Consider the following 27,486-nt stretch of genomic DNA (forward strand, 5'->3'; position numbering starts at 1 on the left):
CACAGGCCTGATTTCCTTCAGACCTTTTTTAATGGCGGCAGTAAAGACACAGCTGGAAGTTAACAACATGAATTTAAGCCGTTTTTCTCACTGGGGAAACTTCCTGAGAAAGTCAACGGAACAAATTCATCGTTAAAGTTCCTTAGTTACTTCCACCTGTTGTTTTCTGCTCCCATCAGTCGAAATGTTTGTTCTGATGAAGGTTGAGTTTTGAGCTTTGTCAATCAGGATTAATGCAAACCTAGTACTTTCAATTCTTTAAGTACATTTAAAAGCAAGTACTTACTTACTTTTACTCAAGTATAAATGTTAATGTGGTACTTTTACTTGAGTACATGTTTGAAAAACACTTATTTTGAGGTAATAATAAAGTATATGTATTTTTTTTAGATATGTTTGATACAAGTTTTTAGTGCTAATGTTTAGCTGTTAAATGTAAGCTAACCTAGTTCATGGCTACACGCACACGCACACGCACACACACACACACACACACACACACACACACACACACACACACACACACACACACACACACACACACACACTCCTCAAAAGATGTTTGTGTCCTTCAGGAACATCATCATCATTTAGAAAACATGTGGAACACATTCAGTATTTTCAGGTTAATGTACCTGTGAGTTCACCTGTCTGCTCACCTGTCACTCATCACTCCATCACCTGTATCTCTCTCTCTCCTCCTGCAGGCAGAGCGCGTGAGGAGGAGGAGGAAAAAGAGGAGGAGGAGGAGGAGAAGGAAGAAGAAGAAGAGGAGGAGGAAGAGGAGGAGGAGGAGGAGGAAGAAGAAAAATAGGAGGTGGAGGAGGAAGAAGAAAAAGAGGAGGTGGAGGAGGAGGAGGAAGGGGAACAAGAAGAGGAGGAGAACGAAAAAGAGGAGGAGAAAGAAGAAAAAGCCGAGGAAGAGCAGGAGGAAGAAGAGGAGGAGGAAGAAGAGGAGGATGGACGGGAGGTACGAGCGCCAGAGCATCGTCTCGTGCAGCGAGCAGAACTGCAGCGCGCGCGGCCCGGAGAGCGTGGCGGTGCCTGCGGGACGCGCGTGGATCGTTAACGGCTCGGACGTGGATGCTCAGCGGCTCGTGGAGCTCCAGCTGCCCGCCTCCACCGCACCGACGGTCAGTCACTTTCCCGTTTATTCTCCAGAGGTGAGGAAAACAGCTGCTTCACACTTTGGCACGAACTCTAATTTAACAATGTCTTTTCAGCGACTGGTTTTCAGTGGAGAACAGAAGGTGATGATGGAATTCATCAAAGAAACTGTTTAATTCATCATGTAGATAATAATGTGACAGATGACAGAGTTTATTTCTAATGATTTCTGTCATTTAAACACAGTGTAGATGTGACAGGAAACGTAATGAAATCAGAATCAGCTTTATTTGCCATGTATGAGAACAACCTCCTGGGACTTTGACTCTGGTGAAATGTACTTACACAGATAAACAGATAATTAAGAACAGAATACTAGAAACTAGCAAAATGCACATAATATAAGAATTATAATAATAAGAATTAAACTGTACAAGACACTAGTGCAACTGGAACAAGATGTGCAAGAGTGGACAAAAAACTACTCTTAACTAATGCTACTACTAATACTACTAATACTACCCATATTACTAACACTACTAATACTTCCAATACTACTAATACTACTAATATGCTACTACTGACCAGAGAACAATAGTGCATTTGTACAAATATGCTTCAACAAACACGGATCAATAACGAACCGGTTACTTATATAAATGAATCATTTGGTGCATATAGATTATTAATGAGTAGCAGTAAATAATCATAAATAACTGGGCACCTCCGGTTTGGAGACTTTTTAAAGATAGAAATAAAATAACAAAGAATCGAAGAATCACTTGGGTTTCATGTTTCATGTCTTATTATCTATTGTGCAAATTCATGTTCATTTATTTATAATAGATTCATTTCAACGAGGTTTGTTTTCACTCTGCTGTTAATTCACCTCAACGAGCTGAATGTCCAGGTGACATATTACTGACCCATCAATAACAGGAGCATACAGGCCATAGGCTGCTTACTGATCAGCTGACATGGAGCTTTAATGCTCTGCTTCACTATACAGAACAATAACCACATTAAAAAAACACCAGGAATAAATAATGCATAGAGTTTTAATCTCAGATTGATGGTTTGAATGTGAAAACATGCTTTAATTTGAGCCTCTGGTGGTTTCTGATAAAAATAAAATACATAAAAATGAAATGTATGTGTAGTTTACAGCTCTGCAGCGTCAAATATTCCACTGATTTCTGCAGAATCTCCATATTTCTAACTGGAGTTAAACCTGCATCTGCAATTTAGTGTTGTTGTCTTGCTGTGATAGAGGGCGAGAGACATAGAGAAACAGTAGGAGAGAGAGAGCGAGAGTTACAGAGGCATGTGCTGACAGAACAGTTTGTCTCTAGGATGCATCAGAATTAAATGCATGAATGCAACTTCTCCCCTGCACGGCTGTTTGTGCGTTTGCATCAACACACACACACACACACACACACACACACACACACACACACACACACACACACACACACACACACACACACACACACACACACACACACAGACATGGATGTAGAAATGTTCCTCTCTCTCTTGTCTCCAACACCTCGGAGCTGCACAGGCGTCACGGGTCAGAAAGGTCGTGTTTGTTTCCTCCTGCAGCGGCGAGGTTGTCGTGCTCCCCTGCAGATGTTCAGGTGATCAGCGGATGACTGACAACACGTTTCTTCCTCCTCTGGGATCATCTGGGATCGTGTCTGCTATTGATTGTTGTATTTGTCGGCTGCTGCACGTTGTTGGACAAACACATATTGACGTCTGTATTCAGAACGTCCATCCATGCGTCCTCCAACACTGTATTGATTCACCGCCTGTGTTGGTTCCCAGCTGCCAACCGCGGTTCACCCGCCTGCCAACTTTCCACTCAGTCATTTAAATGACAGCGAGTGGAACCACTGGCAGGTCCATGTGAAGCAGCTATTTTAAGACTGAAAGTGTCTGAAGGCAACGAACTATTAGAGGGAAAATGCTTTTTACATCAGCCACAAAATACTCGAGTGAGCGCTAAACCAAATCTGTGTGCGAGTCGGTATTTTATAAGAGCAGAATCAAACCACCTCACACTTTCTTTGGGATTTCTGAATCCCCTGAGCTCAAATTCAACTGAGAGCAGAGCCTCACATGTTCGGTTTGACCCCGGACACCCTCCCCTCTGCTTTCAGATTTGAGACATGATGTTTTCAACCACCAGATGGCGACAAAAAGCAGAATTTGGTTTCATTATTTCATTAAAAGTTCAAATGCTTTGATACTAAATGGCTCGAGTGAGTCGCATGAACTGTAAATACAGATTTGATGACATGTTAGCTACCAAAAATGAGGCCAAATCTTCCTGACTGCCCCCTGGTGGCTTTCTGCACTATAGATCATAAACCCTGCCTCCTCCACGTTAGCAGATGGGACATGGACCACACCCAAATAAATCTGGGGTTCTTTAGTTTTCATTTGGATTTCAGTAGTTATTTTGTGATATGTGTTTCCGAATCATATTGATCGCCCCCTGGTGGCTGGCTGCAATGCAGCTCATCTGTTATAAGTGACTCGTTAGATGCGTCTTTCAGAAACTGGGAGAGGTCATTTTCAACCACCAGATGGAGACAAACAGCATCATTTAGTGTTTGATATTTTATTAAAAGTCCAAATGCGCTGACAATAAACGACTAAAATCACATTCAACTTGCCGGCAAATTATCTAGTTTTGATTACGGGTGTGTCGCATTGACTATAAATAAAGATGGACGACATAACGGCTCCGAATAATGAAGCCAAATTGTCTTGATCGCCTCCTGGTGGCTGGCTGGATTGTCACCTGAAGTTTGAACCCAGTTCCAGTTGGGATCCAGCTGATTGATGCAGGTTGATGCAGGTTGATGGTTGTGAACACGTGACTTGTGTGTAAACAGGTCAGAATTGTAGGTTATTGTGACACATTGTGGTCGTCGAGCGTGACGTTGACCTGCAGGTGTCGGCCGCCACCTCGACTCATGAAAATGACCTTTAACCGTCCTCATGATGATCAACAGGCTGACGTAACTCTCAGGTCTGATGGATTCAGAGTCCTGACACTGCTCGACCTGCTTTTGTCAAATTTTTACATCTTTCGTGTGTCCGAGGTTTCATCTTCTATTTTTCCCTCCTGATGAAAGTTATGTTTTGAGAGGGAATAGTTTTCGTTATTTGAATCTGTAAGAATAGAGGGTGTGAAAATTCTGCCTCCCTCAGTGACTGGAATTTAATTTGTGCGGCTCAAAGGAGAAAAAAAACAATTTGTCAACAGCGTCCGAACAACTTTCCTCTCACGGCTCCATATTATAAACTTTCTGTCGGAATAAATTGACTTTCATTGAGCTGGTGTTATATTCATCTGTTCTGTATCGGGTTGTGGAACCCAGTCGTCCCCGTCACGTCGCTGCCGCTCACATTTGCTCTGGTGCTGATCCGCTGATCCAGCAGCTGTTTTTTCTTTTTAAACCCTCGGCCGACGTCCAGCGCCTCAACTCGCTGTCGTGATGTTTGACACACGCCTGATTCTGCGGCCGGCCTCGTCTGGCCTCGCGTCGCATTCATCCACTGTTTTGTCTCCTGTTTTTTATTTTACATGGCAACCAATGAGGAAAGTCTCTGGCAACTGATAACGTTTGACGTCGTCTCCTAAATGTGAAGTGACAGAGTTTTTAAACAGTTTGTAGAATTCACGTGTGACGACTGAGTCATAATAAAACTCAGGAAAACAACAGAGAATCTGTGGAGGAAATTAATTCAGATCTCAGATACAGTTTGTTGGACTCACTGCAAGTACTAGTACTACTACTACTACTAGTACTACTACTACAATGACTAATATCACTACTTTTTTGTAAATGTTAGTGAGTCACATGTGATTTATAATCATGAATCTATTTAAAATCACAGGCCTGTGCCTGACTCAGTCTGATTAGTTACTGGTATTGATTTCACCTCTGTCTTTCCATAGACTCTAAATAAAGATGGACGACATGACAGTTCCTATTAGTGAAGCCAAAGCATCTTGATCGCCCCCTGGTGGTGGGCTGGATGTTCAGTTTTATCCATCAACACTCATTTAGGCTTCTTTCACATTGAAAAAGAGATGCAACCATGTGTCCTTTACGTTGGCATGGTGTTGAACAATACATTCACTAGAGGGCAGTGATCGCCCCCTGGTGGTTTGCTGCAGTATGGGTCATAAAACCCACCTCCTCCATGTTAACAGATAGGACCAAACTAAAAAATAAAAGTAGAAGTTTTAGGTAGTTCTTATCACACTGATGTTTTTTCAAGTCTTTCTGATCAGTTTGGTTTAAATTAGTTAATTGATGATATAAAAAACGTGCTGAGACGTGATGATTGACAGCTGAGACTGACTCCTGATTGGCTGAGCACACATGTCGGTGGGACCTCGATACTGTGGCTCCAAGACCTAAAGCTCTGTTTCACTTTATCATGATTATTTCTCAACTTTCTCTGGCTCCTGTCATTTATGGAAAACAACAGGACAAGATATGTAGTGTTGTTGTTTAGTTTGGAGGATTTGTTTTCAGCTGGAGGCTGAAGCCGATCACGAAGCTCAGGAAATCATCTGTGGGAGAAAAAAAACAAAACCATGTAAGGTGAAAGGGAATGAGAAGGAATGAAAACAGAGCGCAGGTATAAAGAGATGAAATGATAGCAGGAAATATGTGCAGCTAATATACAGTATATCACACACACACACACACATGAACACACAGCGCGAGAGTTTGATGTACGTGTGAGATAAATCCCAGGAGGTGAAGCTGAAGTCTGGATTTAAAGACTCGTTTCAAACAGGATTACTGACTAACTGCAGCTGGATCTGTTTTACAGCCACTGGACCACAGACTGGATTCACTGTCTATACACGAGGAAAGTAGAGTATCTGAGTAGAGACGATAATATTAATAACATTCTTGTGTTTTACATCACAATATATACATGAGAATATAAGAGAGAAATTATATCACTTAGAGGGAAAAAATGTCATAATTCATGTAAGAATAAGAACAAAATGGAAAAAGAGTAGAACAACAAAGAGGAAACAATTAATTTGTTAGAAAAAAATTTAAGTTTAATACATAGAAGGTATAAAAGTCAAATAAGTTTAATATTTTAAGAAGTGCAGTGAAACAAAGTCTGTATGAGGAGATTCACAGAAACTTAAAGACTAACTTTTCTGTTAAAAGAAAGATTTTAAATCCAGGACTTTGAATAACTCTCCCACAACAGAGCATTCCAACAAATCATCTGTAATAATAAATACATAAACTTTGAGATATTAGATGAATTTTCCTCCTCCAGTCAGACTTTCTTCATTTCCATGAAAATCCAAGTTTCTATTTGTCTTCTTAACGTCTCGCGCTGATGTCGGATCTGTTTTTATAAGTGTCCCCGCTGCTGCGTTCAAGGACACTTTGACAACCAGGAAATTTTAAGTTTCGCTGCCAGAAGTCTTCGCTGAGCTCCGTCGTCAGAAAGTCAAATAAATAAGCAAACACAGGCTGATGTGACGCTGATCCTGAAACCTAAGCTGCTGAAGTTTCAACCAAACAGAGACACTGTCGGATGGAAGAGATAGAAATCAGATTCTAAAAAACACGTTAATGCTGTTAAATGTTAAATAACACGGTGGAAAATGGCCACAGCTTTGGTTTTGTTTGGCCCTGAGAGCCGCTGGTGCAGAGAGGTCGTGGGAACAAGTGGAAACTAACTTTTAAAACCTCTCTTCACGCTGGTAATCTGTAAATAATCCCCTCTGGACTAAACCTGCGTCGTTCAAACACCAAAGGATCCGCGTGTCATTAAAATCCAGAGCAATTACGAGAAAACCCCGACGTGTTGACTCTTCTCTGCGGAGCGGAGCGGCGAGTTCACGGGTGGGTCGGGTTCGAAAGGCCCGATCGTAATCCCGCTCACTGTAAACCTGTGTTGTTGCAGGTTTTATCTCTGAAAGAACAAAAACTCAGCTGATAGTGACGATCAGCTGTAGTTTCATCTCTTCTTCAGCGTTAAACTCGACCAGCTGTGGTTTCCAGATGTTTCCAAGAGTTTGATGCGAGAAAATGTGAAAACTTGTCCTTATTTGAACGAAGTTTCAGTTTGAATCCCTGAGACTGAGCAAAGGTTTATATAAACCACATCTATGAAAACCAGAGATAATTAAATTCTTAAGTCTTAATATGTTCTGTTTTTAAGCTTGTGTTTTTTTCACGTAAAGAACCCTGAACTGCATTTTATTATTATTATCATTATCAATATTAAAAGATCTTATTTAAACACCTTTAAATATAAGTCTGTTTGCAGCTGTTTTTAAAGAAGAAGACGTTTTTAATTTGTAAATCTCTCATCAAGCCGCGAAATTGAATCATTTTGTCCTTTAATTTAATTATTTGTTCTTCATGGCTTCATACAGATTCACGTTAACTTCACATACACATATTTATTCGTATGATTTTGTGCTCCTGCGTAGATTTTAAATTATTTTCGTGTTGGAAATACACACAACACAATACAGAAATGTTATGCGGCCAGATGTTGTGTGTATCTGCAGTGTGTTTGTCTGTTTGATTGTGTTGTGTGTATCTGCAGTGTGTTTGTCTGTTTGATTGTGTTGTGTGTATCTGCAGTGTGTTTGTCTGTTTGATTGTGTTGTGTGTATCTGCAGGGTGTTTGTCTGTTTGATTGTGTTGTGTGTATCTGCAGTGTGTTTGTCTGTTTGATTGTGTTGTGTGTATCTGCAGTGTGTTTGTCTGTGTGATTGCATTGTTTGCATCTGCAGTGTGTTTGTCTGTTTGATTGCGTTGTGTGTATCTGCAGGGTGTTTGTCTGTTTGATTGTGTTGTGTGTATCTGCAGTGTGTTTGTCTGTGTGATTGCATTGTTTGCATCTGCAGTGTGTTTGTCTGTTTGATTGCGTTGTGTGTATCTGCAGGGTGTTTGTCTGTTTGATTGTGTTGTGTGTATCTGCAGTGTGTTTGTCTGTGTGATTGCATTGTTTGCATCTGCAGTGTGTTTGTCTGTTTGATTGCGTTGTGTGTATCTGCAGGGTGTTTGTCTGTTTTGTGTGTTTTTTGAAATTGCTTGTGTTTTGATTCTTTGTGAATTGTTTTCTAATGTTTCAATTCATTGAGGTCTCAAGGCCACTGTAGATTGACACACACACACACACACACACACACACACACACACACACACACACACACACACACATACACACAAACAAACACAAACACACACACACAGAAAAGCATTACATATTTAAAGCAAATGACGATGGAAAGACAACAAAGGTGCCAGTGAGGTTGTTTGTTCGAAGCAACAAAGGGAACAGATGAGGAAGATGAAGGGATGAAGAGATGAAGAGATGAACCGTGTGTGTCTGTGTCATGCGTCAGAATTCAGATACTTCACTGACCAGTGGACAAACGAGGACTCGAACCTGTTGCACCTGCTTTTTGTGTCAGGTTATTGATCAGTGTGAGCCTGACCTGAATCACTTCTGTAATGACTGTTGCATAAGAGACACACACACACACACACTCGCTCACAGGGTAAATGTCAATGGTTGTCATGTGCTGCAGCGGTTCAGTCGGCTGTGGTGTGGGAAGCTTTCAAGGCTGACTGATGAAAAGAGGACACACACACACACACACACACACACACACACACACACACACACACACACACACTCCACCACCTCTCTCTCTGCTCAGCCACTGAATCTGATGTGAATACGTGAACACGCTCCGTCTCGCTGTTACATCCGAAGCAGCCATGTTGATGATTTTATTCTCCTGGTCTCAAAGTCACAGCTGTAACCCAGTAAAGCTCATTATGATCATTTGATCCAGTGAAAGAAGAACTGGTTCAGTTTCCAGTGAAGCAGCTTTTTCTCTGATTTGTTAAATCAGATATTATTTCTTATTATTCTTTAGAGTCTGGGCGTGTTGGAGTCAATTACTGGTGCCTGTAGGTTCAGTGTCATACAAGCAATAAAATAAATGACAACTAAATTTAAAAACCTTTTTATTTGAAGAACAAAGTGTGAATAACATTGTTAAAAATCTAGTAGTTAAAAAAAGTATTGAATGTAAAGTGTGTAAGGAAGTCTACCATGATTCAATGTCATCTTCAGGCCGTAATTTATCATCGGAGCAGACGTGAATGAAAATACTGACTTTTCTTTTTGCAGCGATATAATATTCATCTCACATCTAACCAGCTGATTGAACATTTTCATGATCTCACATATCTTCAAATATAGTGAAAGTTTAGAATTCTAAGATTTCTTTCTTTGGAGTGCATGTTTTCTGGATTTGTGTAGAATGCTTAATATAATATAAATCATATAATGATTTTCTTCTGAATCATCTCAGCGACGCAGCTGATGTTTCTCTGACGAGCAGCGTTTAGTTATTCACCTCATAACACTTTTTGAATTTTCCTCTCAGGTGTTTTTTTTTCTGTTACACAATTTTAAATTAAAAACTAAATGTCCTGACTCTCGAGGTCACACACACACAGACACACTTGTCTCTCTGTAGTTGTGGGGACACTTGACATAGCACCTTCCCCAGTCCCTTACCCACCTTAACCATCACAACTAAAACCCTAGCCCCAACAGGTCGTGCCCTCAAACAGCCCTTTTTAAAAAGTGAGGACTGACAAATGATTTATGCCACATCAAGCCTATGATTTGAATTTTCTCCACAGATTTTCTTCACAGTTTGACGTCGTCTGATCCTCTTATAATACATTGACTGCGCCTGTGTGTGTGTGTGTGTGTGTGTGTGTGTGTGTGTGTGTGTGTAGACTTCTCCACTTTGTGTATTTGTTTATGCTTATTTGTATCAGGGTCATGCAGGAGTGTAAAGGTTACGTGGATGTGTGTGTTGTCCTTGTATCAGCGTTGCTTCCATAAACCTCATCACAGTTTAACTACAGTAACCGCGTGGAACCGAGGTCGTCCACAGGGAAACGTTTTGCTTTTCCACACGTTCTCTCAAAATAACGGAACCTAAATGTTCTTATCGATCACGTTTCTCTGCCATTAAAGCAGCAGGGGTGTTGACCCTCATCTCCACAGGACATGGGAGTGGTGCCAGGTCTGTTTCTGTCGATACTGCTCAATGGTGCATTTGTCATTTGTTTCTGACATTGTCTTTATTCGGAATAAGTCCCCATGAAGTGAAAAACACATGTTCCAGGTTTAATCTCGTTCTAAATGTTCATTTATCTTTTTTAGTCTCTGGTGCGTCCAATGAAAATGAACTACAGCCTTTGGATCTTGCCACAAGGGGGCATCACAGACACTATTGGCTGCCGTAAACAAACAATATCCTCAAAAAGGAAAGAGCCAGTGTGGGTGTAGATTAATAGACAAATGTCTCCCTGGATTTACTGCTGCTGCAACACATCAGTTCTCCGCTGAGGAGGAAGCAGATTTACAGCAGGTTTACCAAGTTCAGCCGTGGGAGGACGGAGGGAGGACGGGAGGGAGAAGCTTAGATTTGAAGAGAGGACGTTTGTAAGATTGTCTGGCTTCAGGAGAGGAAGAAGAAGAAAGTTGTTTCTGATGAGCAGTGTGTGGCAAACGTCGTTTATTTATTAAACTGACACCAACATAAAATCAAACCAAACTCAAATTGTCTCAGCTCAGCTCAGCTCAGTCTCTGTCTCTGTCTCTGTCTATTTCTCTCTCCTCTTCCTTGAGTTTCTCTCCTGCTGCCTTTTGAATCTGATCTGAGAGCTGATTGGCCAACTAACCTCAGCTGTGCCAGTCAACTCTCCCTGGTTCACCTGGAGCTGCTCCGACCAGCGACGTTCGTTTGGCAAATTATCCACATTTGTGAGGACAGGGCGTCAATTCAGGGACGGTCAACCACAGATTGTCCCTCAGCTACTTTCCTGAGACCAACTGCATCTCCGCTGGCTGCATAGCTAGATATACAATCACTGTGGTAACCATTTGTGCTTTGAACATTTCTTCTGTTAGATATTTGATTGAGTTTAAGCCTGATTCTTTACAGATGGTTTCCTTCGTTAGTTACTATGAGCTGCTGCTCTTACTGCAGCTCGGCAGCCTTCATAGTTAGCTCCTTAAACTGTGTCACACTTTGTCTGTCCCACAATGAATCCTGGGATAGGCTGGCCCAAGAAGGATCCACCCATTGGATCCTTTGTTAGGTTTGGTTGGAGTCTTAGAAACACCAGAAGACAAAGACCCCCCCCCCCCCCCCCCCCCCCCCCCCCCCTCGTCCTCTTCTGTCCAAACCTTAGACCATGAGCCTCGAGTTTGACCAACACAGCTTCACATCGAGATGATTCCACATTAGAGTGACTGTGAAGAAGAAACACGCTTATAGAGCAGATAAGGAATTGATAATGTACAGCTGGAGAAAATCTAATTATATACGGAGAGATTCAGACACAACTGTAATTACAGTGTGAGAGTAATGTGGGTCAGCTGCTCATGGAAAAGGTACACGCTGTAATCGTGTTACATAATTTAAATAGTAATGTATTCCTGCCAGCTGGAAACACTGATCCACTTTATATCCAGTTCACTTTTCTTCTGTTTCTGACGCCCACACTTAATAATGCAAATAATGATGCATTCACTGCATGTTGGCACGAGAGGGAAAAATGAGGAAAATGCTACGACGTGATAAAATTAGAAAACTTTATGTATATAAAGATGGACTAACATGTAAAAAGTATCTAAAAAATGTAAGAAAAGCTGTCATGACTAAAGAATCTGCTTTGTTTGTCTAAATTAACCAGATAATTATCTCTAATCTTAGAAAACCAGATTTGTTATTCTGAGTTAATGAGATAATAAAGTCGTTAATTTAGAAAAACAAGGATTTTGTTTGTCTGAATTTAGTTTGTTATGTCTTCGTGTTACTTCTTGTTATGTCTTTACTTTTCTGGGAATTGTGTGATAATTAACTTAAAAACAGTGTGAGTGCAGGATTCTTCCCTCCTGACCTGAACGTCTCTGAGAATCTGTGGATGCATCCTCTTCACGCTGAGTTTGTACGACCGAAACATCTCTGACCCTGAAGTGATGAGCAGGAGGAGAGGAACGAGTCCGAGCTGCAGCAGAAAGTGTTTTCAAGCTGAGAGATCTGACAAAGGTGGAGGAGGGGTCACTTGGCTGCTGAAACTTTAGCACAAAACACAATTAGTTTCATTTTTCAAGTTCAAGAAATGAGTAGGAAATTTTTAAGCAGTGGTACGAAACCTTTTTAACCTTTCTGCGCTGTTGCTCAGTAAAAGTTTTATAGCCTTGCTTTAACAAAGAGGAAGTTTTATTTCTTGCTTTTAACCAAAACCAAACATTTTCCCCAAACTTTCAACAAATCGCTATTGTTGCCCGAAACCAACAGACGGGATTAAGTGACTGAGAAACGATCTACGGTAACTTAGAATAACAGTTTATCAACATTTGTTGATAAACATATGTCACCAACCTATCCCAGAAATCATTGGGACAATATTAGTTTTCTATGAGGAAGGCCAAACTGCATCTACTCCAAGTAGCAACATAGAATAAACCGCTTCATTTCAGTTCAGCCTTTATTGTTCCTCCAAAGGACGAGGCCCATGAATTGGAACACAGCTTATATAATGTAATATGTTGTTATCGCTACACATCGACCTCTTGGCATGTAAACACAACATTTACTGATTGTGAACAAACATCACCGCCACCTTTCAGAAACCATGTTCAGCTTTAGCCCCTTTAACTGTGTCCCGATAATGTGACCATGTGACCATGTGCGAAAAATACAGTTTTACATTCACACAAACACATTCATACAGTGCATCTATGTTCAGTATCTTGCCCAAGGACACTTCACCATGTGGCTTGGGACTGAGATCTAACAGCCGACCTTCTGGTTACAGAACAGCCGCTCTAACCCCTGAGCCACAGCCGCCCTAAAGAGAATACATAACACACACACATACACACACACACACACATCGCCCACAGACGTGTTTGTAGCTCCTTAATTCAACGCGATATAACGAGCGTAATGACAAGAAACAACCTTTCAGTAAAGTCACAGAGATAATTTGCATGTGAAGCTGAACAAGTCTCAGTTCTCATTAGTCAGTAATTAGCTCGTGTTCAGAGACGCAGCCGATTACATCCCAACAAGGAATTCATACATGGGCCTCATGAAGCTCACACACATTTGAATTAACTTCTCCTACTCTCAGGATTGCTCTTTTATTTTCAATTTAATTTTCTATAGATTTTATTTGTAAAAGATCCAAACTACTTTAACGTGATGTTGCATTTAAAGAGCGTCAGTGTAGAAATGGCAGGTTTGGAGCAATGTGTTGTAGAAAGACAAATTAAACCTCCTCCTTCCTCTCATCTGGGTGTTTGACAGTCTGGAGAGATCCATGTGAGAAAACAGGATTTTGGATTCGTCCTCAGGTGGAAACTATTCCTCCTGCAAAGATATATCATCGGCCTCATCAGACTTCTGTCACTCTGAGGTCACATGGTCATCAGCCCGTCACAGGGTCCTTAAGGACTCTGCTGAGGCATCACGCCGCAGTGACAGCGACATGCATCCGTCAGCATCATCCCGTCTTCAGATTTGAAAGCTCCTTGAATGTGACAGTAGCCGCGTCGCTGCCTCTCTGAGTCCACTTCACCTGACGGAAAACATCATCACCGGTCAGCGGCGTCGCTCTTGTTGTGAAATGTGGATTTCACTGTCTCTTAAAGGACACAACCTGTCAGTCCTCAGCTTTCTACAAGACATCGTCTCTTTCTGACGGTTCAGGAGCACCAATCACAATCCCAACAAAGTTTTACGCAAATTCACAACAATCATCAGATGGGATTTTTCGTGACCTGAAAAATCACAGCGCAGACACCAATTTGATAAATTGTCCAAAAGACTTGTTTTATCTCTGTTAGACCCAGAAGAAAAGCAGAGGAAAGATAAGAAACGAGGTGAAAAGCCGTCGACTGGAGCCGTCAGGGATGTGAGAGGAGGAGACAGACTGTTTCTAATGATCAGACCGATCCTCCCCGAGTCAAACGCAGCAGTGTTGGTTGTCGCTGAAACGCTGAATCCTTTGTGACAGGCCGCGCTGCCCGAGTTAATGTGCTGAGAGATTTGTGACCTCGCGGCCAAAAGAAAATACACAAAAACAGTCACGGCTAACGTGATGGAAAACATTCGGATAATGACGCTGAAACACAAAAGGCTTCATGACCTACTTTTGATACTCGATTTAATTATTAATAACTAGTATAAAGTCCAACCAGTTAATCAATTGGTGGATAAGATTCTATCGATCTGAGCCTCTCACAGCCGTATCAGTATCTACATTTCTATTTGCCGATATGAAAACTATTTTCAGTTTTATGGAATAAACACTGAAGATGTATGCATAAAATGAAATAACATGTTTTAGTTTAGTCTATGTCCCATCCGCTAACATGGAGGAAGTGGGGTTTATGAACCATAGACTGTAACAGTGAGCGCCCCCTTCTGGAATCGCTGTGGTTTCAGAAGTAAATTTCTCGAGTTTTAATCCGGGAACCGACATGATATCCACAGTTGTAGTAAACATTTCCCTGGTAACAGCGAGCTCAACCAATCAGAGAAGTCGCTGTTACACCTGAGGATTGTTGGTGGTACAGTACTTCTCCTCAGAATTGCCAACAAAACATGTTTTTCTCAAAACGCGGTTGATATCATACAGACTTGTGGCTTCTATGGGGAAAATATAATATAATTTTACAGTCTCATAGCTTGTGCTGAGTCTACCTTGGATGGTTAAAATATTAAGGGTGAAAATCAAAATCTCTATTCTGACTTGAATGGGATTTTTACTTGTTTCACACTTTTGAGCTCTATACTGCAGCCAGTCACCAAGGGGCAGTTGTTTACTCTGTTTTTATCGTTGTTGCCAATTAATGTCCCAATAACTTTTTTCAAATCAAAGCTTTCTGCCTATAACACACAGCAACACAAGTCCAGTAGGCAAATGAATGGAACTGGTCCCAACCTGTGATTTAATTGTAAGACAAATCGTCATGAACAGGATTCGAACCTGTGCGGGGAAACCCCATTGGATTTCGAGTCCAACGCCTTAACCTCTCGGCCACCATGACACCTGCAGGGCTATCACTGCTGTCATGGTCATGAAGGTGCACTGGTCGAGTCTATTGATTGTTTATTGATGAACCAACTGTACCACCAAACCACAGGGATGTGTGAGTTTTACTCATTACAAATGACTTTTGTGCTGATTCACGCTGTGAAGGCTGCGTCCAGGTGAACGTGTCCTTGAACATATTCGCCGCCTGCTGCCTCAGCGCCGCTGTCAGCTGTCACAACATGCCCGACTCCATCACTGTCAACGTGTCCTTCACCCGTCTCTCTTCTTTTTTCTCCCTCTCAGCGCTGACTGTCGAGATCTGAGCACAAGACTCTCAACACACATTTAAACCAAATCACTCTGGATGTGACTCGTGTGTGCAACATTTGATCTTGTTTCACGGGTCACCGCAGGAGACGTGAAGCATTAACATCACAGGAGCGCTCGCATCCATCCGGATCCACGGGACTCTGCGCTCTGATTGGCTGGATGAGGCGTGTTAAACTGTTTAACGCAGTAGTTTGTCTTGATTTTAATCACGGCCGTCATGAACATTCATTGTGCCATTTACAGTAACCAAACTGTGTAACCATGGCAACAAGCTGAGAAACATCTATACGACTTGAGCTTGAGTTCTCATTCCTGATGTACGGCACCCTGCAGAGTGATGTTCATGGTTAACCTGCAGCGAGGGGAGATAAAATGATTCAATTAAAACTCACCAAAGAATAAAATACAAACTTATAATATAACAGATAAGACATTTTGGAAATAACGGAGCGTGCTGATAAAAAAACTGATTTGAGTCGTGTTCCTGGTTCTGCAGCTTCAGAGTTTGAAGTGTTTTAAAGCAACTGACTCAGACGTTTGTTCTCACATACAGCTTCAGTGTGGGTGGAGAGCTCATGCAGATGTGCAGGATGGACTGGTGGAGTGAGAAACCAGGGTCCATTCGTTTTTTAAACAATTCTTATGACAACTCCAGTCAAATTAAAGCGGCTGATCCTCTGAGTGACCCCCGTCTCTGATTAGATGTGCCTGATATTTGTCTGAGGGCGGCGGAGGAATTAATGCTGTTAACGTGGCAACGGGGAGACGGGATGAAGAGATGTGAGACGTGAGGAGAGGAGGCTCATTAGAGACATTAGACTTAAAAAGGAATTAAGGCTGGTGGTTGGTGATTAGTGAAGTGAATTTGAATGTGACACTTTTCCTCAGTGTGGAACAATAATGTTATTGGTATAAAGTTTCATCAAATTCCTAAAACAGCGATCAGTCTTCCATGGCAGCAGGTTCAAGCTTTAAACCCAAACTTTTTCTTCCTCTGAATAATTATACCTCAATGCTATGTTGAGGTGTAATATATATGGTGACATAAATACTTTATCTATAATTTTAATCCGGGAACCGACATGATATCCACAGTGGTAGTAAACATTTCCATGGTAACAGCGAGCTCAACCAATCAGAGAAGTCGCTATTACACCTGAGGATTGTTGGTGGTACAGTACTTCTCCTCAGAATTGCCAATAAAACATGTTTTTCTTAAAACGCGGTTGATATCATACAGACTTGTGGCTTCTACCGGAAAATACTTTTACTGAGTCTACCTTGGATGGTTAAAATATTAAGGGTGAAAATCAAAATCTCTATACTGACTTGAATGGGATTTTTACTTGGTCACACCATTGAGCTCTATACTGCAGCCGGTCACCAGGGGGCAGTTGTTTATTCTGTTTTTATCGTTGTTACCGTAACAATAAATGTCCCAATAAGTTAAGAAATAACTTTTTTCAAATCAAAGCTTTCTGCCTGAAACAGACAGCAATACAAGTCCAACAGATGGATGAATGGAGCTGGTTCCAAACTGTGATTTAAGTGTAAGACAGATCGTCATGAACAGGATTCGAACCTGTGCGGGGAAACCCCATTGGATTTCGAGTCCAACGCCTTAACCTCTCGGCCACCATGACACCTGCAAGACTATCATTGCTGTCGTGGTTATGAAGGTGCACTGGTCTAGTCTATTGATTTGTTTGATTGTTTTCTGAACTATGTTCAGAAAATGGTTCGTGATTTGAGCAGGAAACACAACTCGCAGAATCAACAATTTTACATGTAATTCTCTGCTTTGTCCCCCAGGTGGCAATGGTGCCCAAGTACACGTACCCCTTTCCCACCGTGGACATTCCCGCCCATGCCCACTACACCATTGGCTCTGTCATCCTCGCCATTGGCATCACCGGCATGGTGGGAAACTTCCTGGTCATTTACGCCTTCAGCAGGTAGGACGGCCTCCTCAAAATCGATCAGTTTAAATTCAAGGCCGATTTTGTATCTCTCCTATTGTTCAATATCGAGATGAGTATGAAAAACAAACCAGTATTTGTTCTTTGGTACCAGATTAATAAAAAAATAACGAAAAAACTTGGATTCTCAATTGAATATGGACAGAACGAATGATACGCTGACTCACTATTCGTTCGAATGTCTTCAAATATGGTGTCGCAGTTGTCCACTCTGCACGGCTTTGCTTGTTAGCATCTTCCATGTTCCTAGCAAAACAACGTAACATTGCTAGCTTACTTTAGGTCAAGATGAAAGTGAGCGCCCTCTGCTGGATCATAAAAAAAGTAATCGACATAAGTAATTTACATTGTGTATGCACTTACGATGTTTTCCACATGCGTTCCACTCATCTATTGAGTAAGAGATGAAACAAAGGTCGTAATTAAACAGCTCAGTTTTGTTTTTTAAAAGTTTTGCTCTTTGAAAGGTCTGCACAGGTTGACACTACTTAGTTTAGTTGATTTGCTGGAGCTGAAATAAAAGAAACGTCGCTGACAGGAGGATCTTTGCCTCAGCTCGATGCTTGAAGTGGAAATAATAGACGAGAGCTGCAGTTTCTCCACCTGGAGACTCAGAGGAAGGTCTGGCGTGATGTGATGGACTGTCAGGTTTCTCATTAAGCTGCAGACGGAGCATTAATCAGAGTCGAGGGCGACGAGCCTCCTCCTGCTGTGATAAGCAGAGGATCAGGAACCCGTAACGATTCATCGACCACACACTCTGTCTTTTATCTTTCATCACAGCACAGACAAACGTCTTTATCTGAAACACAGAGTGGCCACTTCTCGCGACTCTTTTGAAGAAGCTTCAGCACTTAAAGACGAGTTTGATCCACTTATCGATCAAAGCCTTTGTGGGGCAGGTATTGATCCTTCGTTAAAATCAGACCATGATGGATGTTCCATTGATCATGGGGGTAATGTAGGACTGAAGCAGCTCTGAGTGATTTTTCCATGGAGGCTCTTTGCCTCTAAAACAGACGTCATGTCTCAGTTGTCAGGTCTTTTCCATGGTGTCGTCAAAAACCATATGTTACTTCAACCTAAGGTTAATGTGGCAGTTTTTTGGGTTTAATTTGGTCTAAATGAGCCAAGAAGAAGAAATAAGACTTTTGATGTGATGTCAAAGACGCATTTGTAGCTGAAGTTAACATGCTAACCAGCTAGCTGCAGCTCGGCCTTTCTCCTAATGCTACTTTGAACCTCAGGAGGTGACAGCTCGTCACTGTAGCGTCCAGTTTGTGCTCGGTCCAACATGAGAGGAAGAAGAATTTCTCTACTCCTCTGCTCCCGCTGAGTCAACAGCAAGTGTGACACAACAGAACAGGAGGCGGCAGCAAAGAGTGTAGTTTCCTAATGTTTACAACAGACATGAGTTCTACAACGTATGAATTCAACAGTTGGACAATTTGTACACGTTGGCCCTTTAAAGAAAAACATCTTCAGATAGATAGATTGATGCTTTATTGATCACAAGATAAATTTAGAAAAACATTGAAAGATCAACAACGCAAATGATGAGTTTTTTCTTGGCTCATGTTCCATCCTTCCACATACAGTTTATTGAGGCGCTGCTGGGATTTGAACCCAGGATCTCCTGTTTACAAGACAGGTGCTTTGACCAGCTAAGCTACAGCGCCTGTGTCAAAATGTTTGTTTTGCAAGAAATTCACTTGGACGCAACAGAACTCAGACCTTTTCAAACATCTGGATTTGTATAAAAACCCAGCATCAGTTGTGTTAATGTGTGTGTGTGTGTGTGTGTGTGTGTGTGTGCTGCAGGAGTCGCAGCCTGAGGACACCGGCCAATATGTTCATCATTAACCTGGCGATCACAGACCTGCTGATGTGCATCACTCAGACGCCCATCTTCTTCACCACCAGCATGCACAAGAGGTGGATCTTCGGAGAGAAAGGTACGTGACTGCACTCACACTCAGGACATCACAGATAAAAAGTTTAGTTTGCTCCGTGACCCATCTGCTTTAATGGAGGAGACAGGGTTTAGATGTTCATGCATCCTCTTCTTTAGGCTGATTCATCATCCAGATGAAATGTTCCACCTGTAGATTACACAGCGACTTTGAACCAGAGGCCAGTCAGCACTTACAAAACCAGAAATAATACATTTAAGTGTATTTTCCAGGAGCTGGAGTGTTTTGCGAAAACTGCAGCAATTTAAAAGAAATATAAGATTTAATATGTGGCTTAAATATCTGTCTCTCCTCTGCTTTTCAAAACACGTCTTAACTGAGTAAAGTAAAAATCCACCATGATCCTCACCTTCCTCTTCTCTCACCCTCTGCTTTCACTCCTTCTGATCAGTTTTTCATTTCTAGGCCTTAGAGAATTTATTGAATTTCCGCTCAGACAGAAGAAGCGAGCTGTTTGCATTAGAGTAAATCCTCTTCGCTCCGAGGTCATTTTAATATGACGGCTCGCCGGGTTTTTAATTCCCCAAAGTGGAAAGAGAAGAAAGAGCAGGACGAGCAGAGCAGGAGCAGGGGAACGTTTTTTTTATCAGCTGAATTGTAAGTGAGACGCTGATGTGAAATAAATCACATAAAAGAACATGAAGTCCGACTGCTTTATCAACAGATATCAGAATTACACATATATCACATATCTGCATTAGTGTTGGCAGATAAGAACACTTTTATTTTTTGAGACAGAGGCTGAAAAGAGGAGCTGCAGCGAAGGACAGTCAGAGGACAGTGATGTGTTTTCTGAACATTAGAGCACGTAAACATTTTACAATCATAACACTAATTGAAATTATCAACCTGCGTTAGAGCAGAATATGTCTCCTTTAAATTTTGACTTCCTAATATCGGTATAAGCCCAAAAACCCACATCTGTCGGGCTCTCATCTCCTCTCTTCTCCCTTGTTTAATCCGTCCAGGCAGGTTTAATTCTCTCAGAAATGTTTCATTGAGTGAACGTCAGCCGGTCAGACCTTGATGAACTGTGCTAGTCTCTGACAAAGCCCTTTAAAGTGCAGAGTATTGATCTGTTCATTAATCCACTGTTTGACTGCCGGGACCTCGTTTCATCTTTTCTATTGGTTGTGATTAACGTGTCTTCAAGGACTGGAGTCTTAATGCTCCACACAAGCTCAGATGAAGTTTTATAAAACGTGATGTCAGGCAGAGTATGAGGAGGTGGAGGCTCGCAGGTGGTGCAGACAAGCGCAGATCCCAGACGACACAGCGGTGTTAATGAGGTGTGAGGACGGTGTGTGTGTCTGTGTCACTACCTGCAGATGTTTCACCTGGAAAACGTTTCTGGAGCCTCAGTTCCCAGCGTTCAAACCCTAATCAGGAACGCTCTGTTTCACCTTCTCAGCCAATCAGACGATGTTAAATCATGTACAGTTTATAAACGTGTCGACAGGAAGTATGAGATGTTTGGATGTAAAACCTTAACCTGTTATCTTCATACCTCCGTCTGCAGGCTGCGAGCTGTACGCCTTTTGTGGCGCCCTCTTTGGAATCTGCTCCATGATCACGCTGACGGTGATCGCCATCGACCGCTACTTCGTCATCACGAGGCCTCTGACCTCCATTGGCGTTTTGTCACGGAAACGGGCCCTCCTCGTACTTATGGCTGCATGGCTCTATTCTTTGGGGTGGAGCCTGCCGCCATTCTTTGGCTGGAGTGAGGACACACACACACACACACACACACACACACACACACACACACACACACACACACACACACACACACACACACACACACACACACATGTTACATGTCCTAATTATTCAGTTACAGTTACTAGTTACTTCTGTCTCTGTCTTGTCTGTAAGGCGCCTATGTCCCGGAGGGTCTGCTGACTTCCTGTTCCTGGGACTACATGACCTTTACGCCGTCGGTGCGAGCGTACACCATGCTGCTTTTCATCTTCGTCTTCTTCCTGCCACTCTTCATCATCATCTACTGCTACGTCTTCATCTTCCGCGCCATACGCAACACAAACCAGTCAGTGTGTGTGTGTGTGTTTGTGTGTTATTTCTGCTCTGTGTTCTAATTAAAAAAATTAAGGTTATGGTGATCCTAAATGTAAATGTAAGTGTGTGTGTGTGTGTGTGTGTGTGTGTGCGTGCGTGCGCAGGGCTGTGGGGAAGTTTAACGGCAGCACTCACAGTCACACCAGCGGTCGTGACTCGGTGAAGAGTTACCATCGCTTGCAGAACGAGTGGAAGATGGCGAAGATCGCCCTGATCGTCATCCTGCTCTACGTCATCTCATGGTCGCCGTACTCCGCCGCTGCCCTCACCGCCTTCGCCGGGTAAAACACGACACACAGGCTGATGTAACACAAGTCGCATAAAATCCCTTTTACATTTTAAAACAGTTATCCGATTTGTTGCCGATGACTTTTGGAACTTGGTGACAAAAGCCCCAGATAGAAGACAAATTGGTGATACAGTATATAAGGGCTAAGGACTAAGGACTACGGGAATAAGATGCTGAAGTTCAGATGCACATTTCGACCATCAACCATCACAAGTACATCTCGCTGAGTTTGTTCTGTTTCCTGCTGCAGATACGCCGACATGTTGACTCCCTACATGAACTCTGTGCCCGCCGTCATCGCCAAGGCCTCCGCCATCCACAACCCCATCATCTACGCCATTACACACCCCAAGTACAGGTAACACACTGCGTAAAGGTTGCATCTCACTGTGTGAGCTATGATTGGCGGCTTCGAACGGCAACAAATAATTTAACCACCTAATTTCCTTCCAACATAATTTCCTTAAAATTAGCTCGGGTTGTTTCGAGGATATTTTCAATACAGACCAACGCAGTTTGTAGCTAATTAAATGGAAAATGGAGAAAGTGTTAGTTGCTGCAGTGATTTAATACTTACTCATGATATTCAAGTATTTATACAAGAAAAATATTTAGTTAAGAGAGAAAATCTATTTTATGGGCCTGTAAATTTTATATAAATTATTATTTTAAAAATTGTGTTTGCCTTTCTTGAACATAACTTTGTGATTTACAGTTAAATACCAATACTATCTAGTTAACTGTGTGGAAGTGAATTTGAAATTTAGATTAATAAACTAGAAAATACAGAAAAAATTGTAAAACGCTTATCAACATTTTCCTGAGTGGACCCTCCTCAGTATTTACAAAAATGTTCGCAAATTATTTCTCTTTTCCTCTAAATACCCGTCACTTCCTTTAAGAACCCTGAATGCTAAAGCATCAGTTGGACTCACTCCGTATTTGACTGGGGCCTTAAACATAAACATGATCGCAGCTCAGTGAGCCGCCGCCGCCACTGGTCCAGGATCGATCCAATCAGAGAGAGCACCACTGCTGTAAGTGCTCTGAAACATCACCTGACCTTGATTGTTAAGAGATTTGAAAGCTGCAGGATCAAAAGAAGACAGCTTGAATAACGGTTTTATACAACGACATCATGCTTTTAGCCGCTGGAGACGACTTGTCAAGTAGAGGAATGAAGTTTGATGATGAACTCATTATTGATTAATAAGTAAACAGCATTTCATACACGATGGCTACTTAGCAACGTACATATAGCTCCTTGGAATTTATGGTTTTGTGAAGATCAACACTCATGCATCTCAACAACCCGTTCAGTCTTTGAAAATACTAAAAGTTATAATAAAGACATAAATAAAATAGTTCACATGTCAGAGTAAGTGTGTGTTCCAGGCTCTAGATGGATAGAATTGTCTTATAATGCCTTGTTCACCAGGCACACGATGCTCTCTGCCAATGTGGTTGAGCACCTGGGGAGGGGTGTATTGGGGGTTGGATACCACAGTGTGATAGACAGCTGGTACCCTCCAATGGGTACAGGTGGCAGGTGTAGGTGGGCGTGCACTGTCCTCGAGCTCCCAGTCAGGCTCCACCCCCTGCTCCTCCAAATATGGTTACTTCTGGTTTAAAAAAACACAAGATGGCGCTGAACAAAATGTCAAACAGAGGCTTCAGAACAGCAGCTCACAAACCAATAGGTGACGTCACATCAAACTCCCTCTCTCTCTCTCTCTCTCTCTCTCTCTCTCTCTCTCTCTCTCTCTCTTTCTCTCTCCAGGGTTGCACTGGCTAAGTACATCCCGTTTCTCGGTGTCTTGCTCTGCGTTCATCCTCGCGACCTCCGCTCTACCAGCAGCAGCTTTGTGTCGACGCGTCGCTCCACTGTGACCAGCCAGTCGTCCGACATCAGCAGCCATTTCAGACAGCACAGCACCGGCAAGATCCGCCTCTCCTCCGTGTCCGACAGCGAATCGGTAAGCTCCTACCTGTTCGAGCTGTGAAAGCATGTTCATTGATGCACAACAGAGAGAGAGGAGATACTCAGGTGTGTGTGTGTACGTCAAAGTGTGTTTTCCTCGCAGGGTTTGACAGACACCGAGGCTGACCTGTCCAGTATGGGCTCCAGACCAGCCAGTCGCCAGGTCTCCTGTGACATCAGCAGAGACACCACCGAACTGCCCGACTTCAAACCCTCGTCCAGCTTCAAGTCCAAGATAAAGAGCAACGACTCGGGCATCTTCGAGAAGGTAAACCCCTCCTACCTGTCAATCAATTCCCTCAATTTAGTTGTTGATCTCTAATCTCACGAAAAATTTTAATCCATCATTAGTCTTTATGGTACAAACATAGACTGTAAATAAAGATGGACGACATGACAACTCCCAAAAGTGAAGCCAAACCATCTTGTACGCAGTAAAGGTCATAAACCCCACCTCCTCCATGTAAGCAGATTGGACATGGATGAAACTCAATAAATCAAAGTAGGGGCTGAGACTTCATGATTGACAGCTCATCCTGTATCCAGGATATTTTAGCCTCTCGGATGCAGGAAGCTTTAGTGGAGACGCGTCGTCCATCTTTGCAGTCGATGTTACAAATGCGAGTCAGAGAGACAGTTTGTCAAGAGGATTGACGGGCGCTGGGTTTACGAACAGGACGGGGAAATGTGCAAAAATGTATATTGAAAGGTTTAAATCTTGAATCAGATTTTTTGCTGAGTTTGTCCTGGTCGACCTTCAGACAGCGTGAAAACAGAAGGAGAAGGATTAGACCGCAGATCGCCACAGCGGGACCCTCACAGACTGTGTCAGGAGGCATTTTACCCGTCATGCAGATTATTAACGTTACACTCAGCCAGGGATGAGGACGTGAGGGGTCACCTGAGAAGGATTCTGGGTCATTTTGTGGGTTAGTTGAGGCAGTGAAAGCGGATCTGTGTTGTACACCGGTGTTTCACGTTAATCTGCTGCTCTTTTTTTAACTCTTTAATCTGCTCAATGCGTTTTTTAGCTCGGACCAGAAAATCCTCTTTTAGATCTTAATCATTGACTGAATTCTGACGTTTAATTTTAAACGCATATTAAAAATCAGGGTATTTGATGAGTTTTTATTAGTTGTCCTCTGGTTGATTAAAATATGATTTAGGAATACTGCACTTCCCCTGTGTGACAGTAGGTGTTCATGAGGAGGACGTTTATCATTATGAGCTTATATATTTTTATTTTTTGTACTTTGTAGACCTACGACACAGATTTCTCGAAGACGGGAGTCAGTGAACGCAGCAGCGTCCCAAATGTGAGTATTCGCCAGCAATCTGAATTATTACAAACATTATCAAATTAAGACCCAAATTTTGACATGAGAGCTCCCAGAACTGAAGCCAGAACATCTGGATTGCCCCCTGGTGGCTGGCTGCAGTAAAATCCAACCCATCTAATCGTTGTTGATATAACAATTGCATTTTCCTGTGTCACAGAGCGGAGATTACGCAGACGGACACGTGATGAGAGGCACGCTCAGTCGAATCCCGAGCATCGTCGTCACCTCAGAGACCAGCCCCTTCCTTCCCATTGGACGGAATGGTTCACGCAACACCCGCACCAAAACAAACAACATCAACAACAACAGCAACAGGGGGGCAGGGCACGGGTAGACTAACTCCAGCAGCCAATCACCTGCAGCCACCTCATCAGCTCACGTCCAGTCAGATATCTAGAAACGTAGAGTTCAAACACACCTGAAACTAAGACACAGACAAAACCATCAGAGGAAATTATTAGATTTTACATTTCTTTTTTGATTTAGGTTTCAACCAGAACTGATACCGAGGCTGAGAAATCTGAATAACAATTCATGCATTAAAGAGCAACATAACACCTTATTTAAGCTTGAACACACTTCCTTCCTTTTCAAGTGCCCCCTATTGGTGAATTTACAACAAATATGAAACACACAAACAGCGCGATAGACGTGAAATTTGCTTCATTCACTTGCTCACTCGCTTGATTTGAAATTATTGAACCAGAGCCAGAAAGTGACGTGATGCGAGGCCGCAAAATCCTGAATCGATACTTAGATTTACTTAAATTGTAATTTTGTGTGCATCGGAGTCACTGAAATGTAAACTGTAGCTACTAAAGCTTTTATGAGCTACTTAGATCCAAATATCTAAAGTATGTAAAGAACAAACATACACAGAGAGAACAGGAATACATTTGAAACGCGTCGGAAACACTGCTGCATCTGTGAGGAAAGAAAACTAAATGTTTTGCAGAGACATTGTCAAAACATTATTCAAGCCTTCAAACTTTTTTTCAAATTTGCAAAACCTTTATTTTATTAGATTTCAAGATGTCAAACACTAAGTTCCAACCGTTCAAAGCCTTTTCACCGGTTTCTAAATATGACTTTATGTTCATCCCGCATGAATGTTGGATTGTTTATTTCAAAAAATTGAAAACAGACTCTCCAGGCTGCTGATTTGATTCTGAGGTTGAGAAGTCTGCAGGTTCAGACACAACTTGAAGGTTATTGCCAAAAGAGACTGTAATGCATTTTCCTCCTTTTTTGAGCAAGTAGCAGATACATGTTATTATTATTATTATTATGTCATACTATTAGAGCTCAAGAAACATTAAGTCTGGCACAGAATCGCTTTTTATTTAAAGGTCTACGAGCTGGTTCCTTGTCTGTAGAGTTTTTGACATCGGATAAAGGCTCATTAATGCTCAACGTTAGATACAGAAATGGATGAAGCCTTCTGTCCATAATCGTTCATTTCATCCATATTTGTTCATTTCCTCTAGAAGCTGACGAATATGGACGAAATGGAGCAGTACCAAGAGAAATCAGGGGGGGGCAGTGTAGCTAATAGTTTGACAATAAGACACAAGGAAGAAATTTGAACAATGGCGGAACTTTTTGAAGAGAGACTTTGTAAGATTGTAAGAAACAACAGAAACAACCTTCTCCTCCTTCATGTTTGTTGTGCAACGCTCGAATTGCTTAGCCGTGCTAATGTAAACCGCATTAAAGTATGTTAGCATGTTAGCAGCAATGGACTCATCTCAATGCTTACGTAAAAGGAGCATAAATTAGCCTCAATACTTATCAACGTGAAAAACTCAAGAAGGTTTATTTAGTGTTATTTTGCTCTTTAAAGATGCAGTGAATTAGTGTTTGGAGAAAACAACACTCACTCTTATATACTTTTAGTACTTTTTAATCGTTTTTTTAATGATGATTGCTGTTTGTAAAGACCCTGCACACTCACACGGGTGTTTTTAGTTCTTCTGGATGATTAGACCTCAGAGAGAACACACAGATTTAAAGAAAACACACACACATTTCAGAGGGGAAGTCTAATCAGTGGAGGATGTTTTAACATCAATTCAGGAAACTATAGCCGTGTCTCAAGTCAGCGACTGCCACCTTAGATGAACCGGCTCTACGTAGCCGACATCCACTACATCCTCCAATGACTGCGTAGACCACATCGGCCGAAACGAAATGAGACTAGCCTCCAGCTTGTCCCACCCTTACAGCCATGGCCT

General features: G+C 42.0%; 1 protein-coding gene and 3 non-coding genes across 5 annotated transcripts; 1 reads left to right on the top strand and 3 right to left on the bottom strand.

Annotated features, from left to right (window-relative positions):
* Window positions 1-913: 913 nt before the first annotated feature.
* Window positions 914-26,142, top strand: opn4a (opsin 4a (melanopsin)). 2 transcript variants are annotated; one of them, XM_034607921.1, is made up of 11 exons: window positions 914-1,163; window positions 17,424-17,566; window positions 19,412-19,545; window positions 21,083-21,286; window positions 21,442-21,613; window positions 21,747-21,923; window positions 22,182-22,289; window positions 23,712-23,907; window positions 24,016-24,180; window positions 25,172-25,228; window positions 25,410-26,142. In XM_034607921.1, exons 1-11 carry the CDS (start codon window positions 960-962, stop codon window positions 25,584-25,586), a joined length of 1,737 nt encoding a protein of 578 aa, XP_034463812.1. In that variant the 5' UTR covers window positions 914-959; the 3' UTR covers window positions 25,587-26,142. The 2 variants fall into 2 exon arrangements, with proteins under 2 accessions (XP_034463812.1, XP_034463813.1); XM_034607922.1 differs by having other exon boundaries at window positions 914-1,133.
* trnas-cga lies at window positions 15,213-15,294 on the bottom strand. The gene has a single exon. It is a non-coding gene; the product is annotated as a tRNA-Ser (tRNA).
* Window positions 17,173-17,254, bottom strand: trnas-cga. The gene has a single exon. It is a non-coding gene; the product is annotated as a tRNA-Ser (tRNA).
* trnat-ugu lies at window positions 19,196-19,269 on the bottom strand. Its single transcript has one exon. It is a non-coding gene; the product is annotated as a tRNA-Thr (tRNA).
* Window positions 26,143-27,486: the final 1,344 nt, after the last annotated feature.

The sequence above is a fragment of the Hippoglossus hippoglossus genome, chromosome 15, assembly GCF_009819705.1.
Source record: "Hippoglossus hippoglossus isolate fHipHip1 chromosome 15, fHipHip1.pri, whole genome shotgun sequence".
NCBI classification, from domain to species: domain Eukaryota; kingdom Metazoa; phylum Chordata; class Actinopteri; order Pleuronectiformes; family Pleuronectidae; genus Hippoglossus; species Hippoglossus hippoglossus.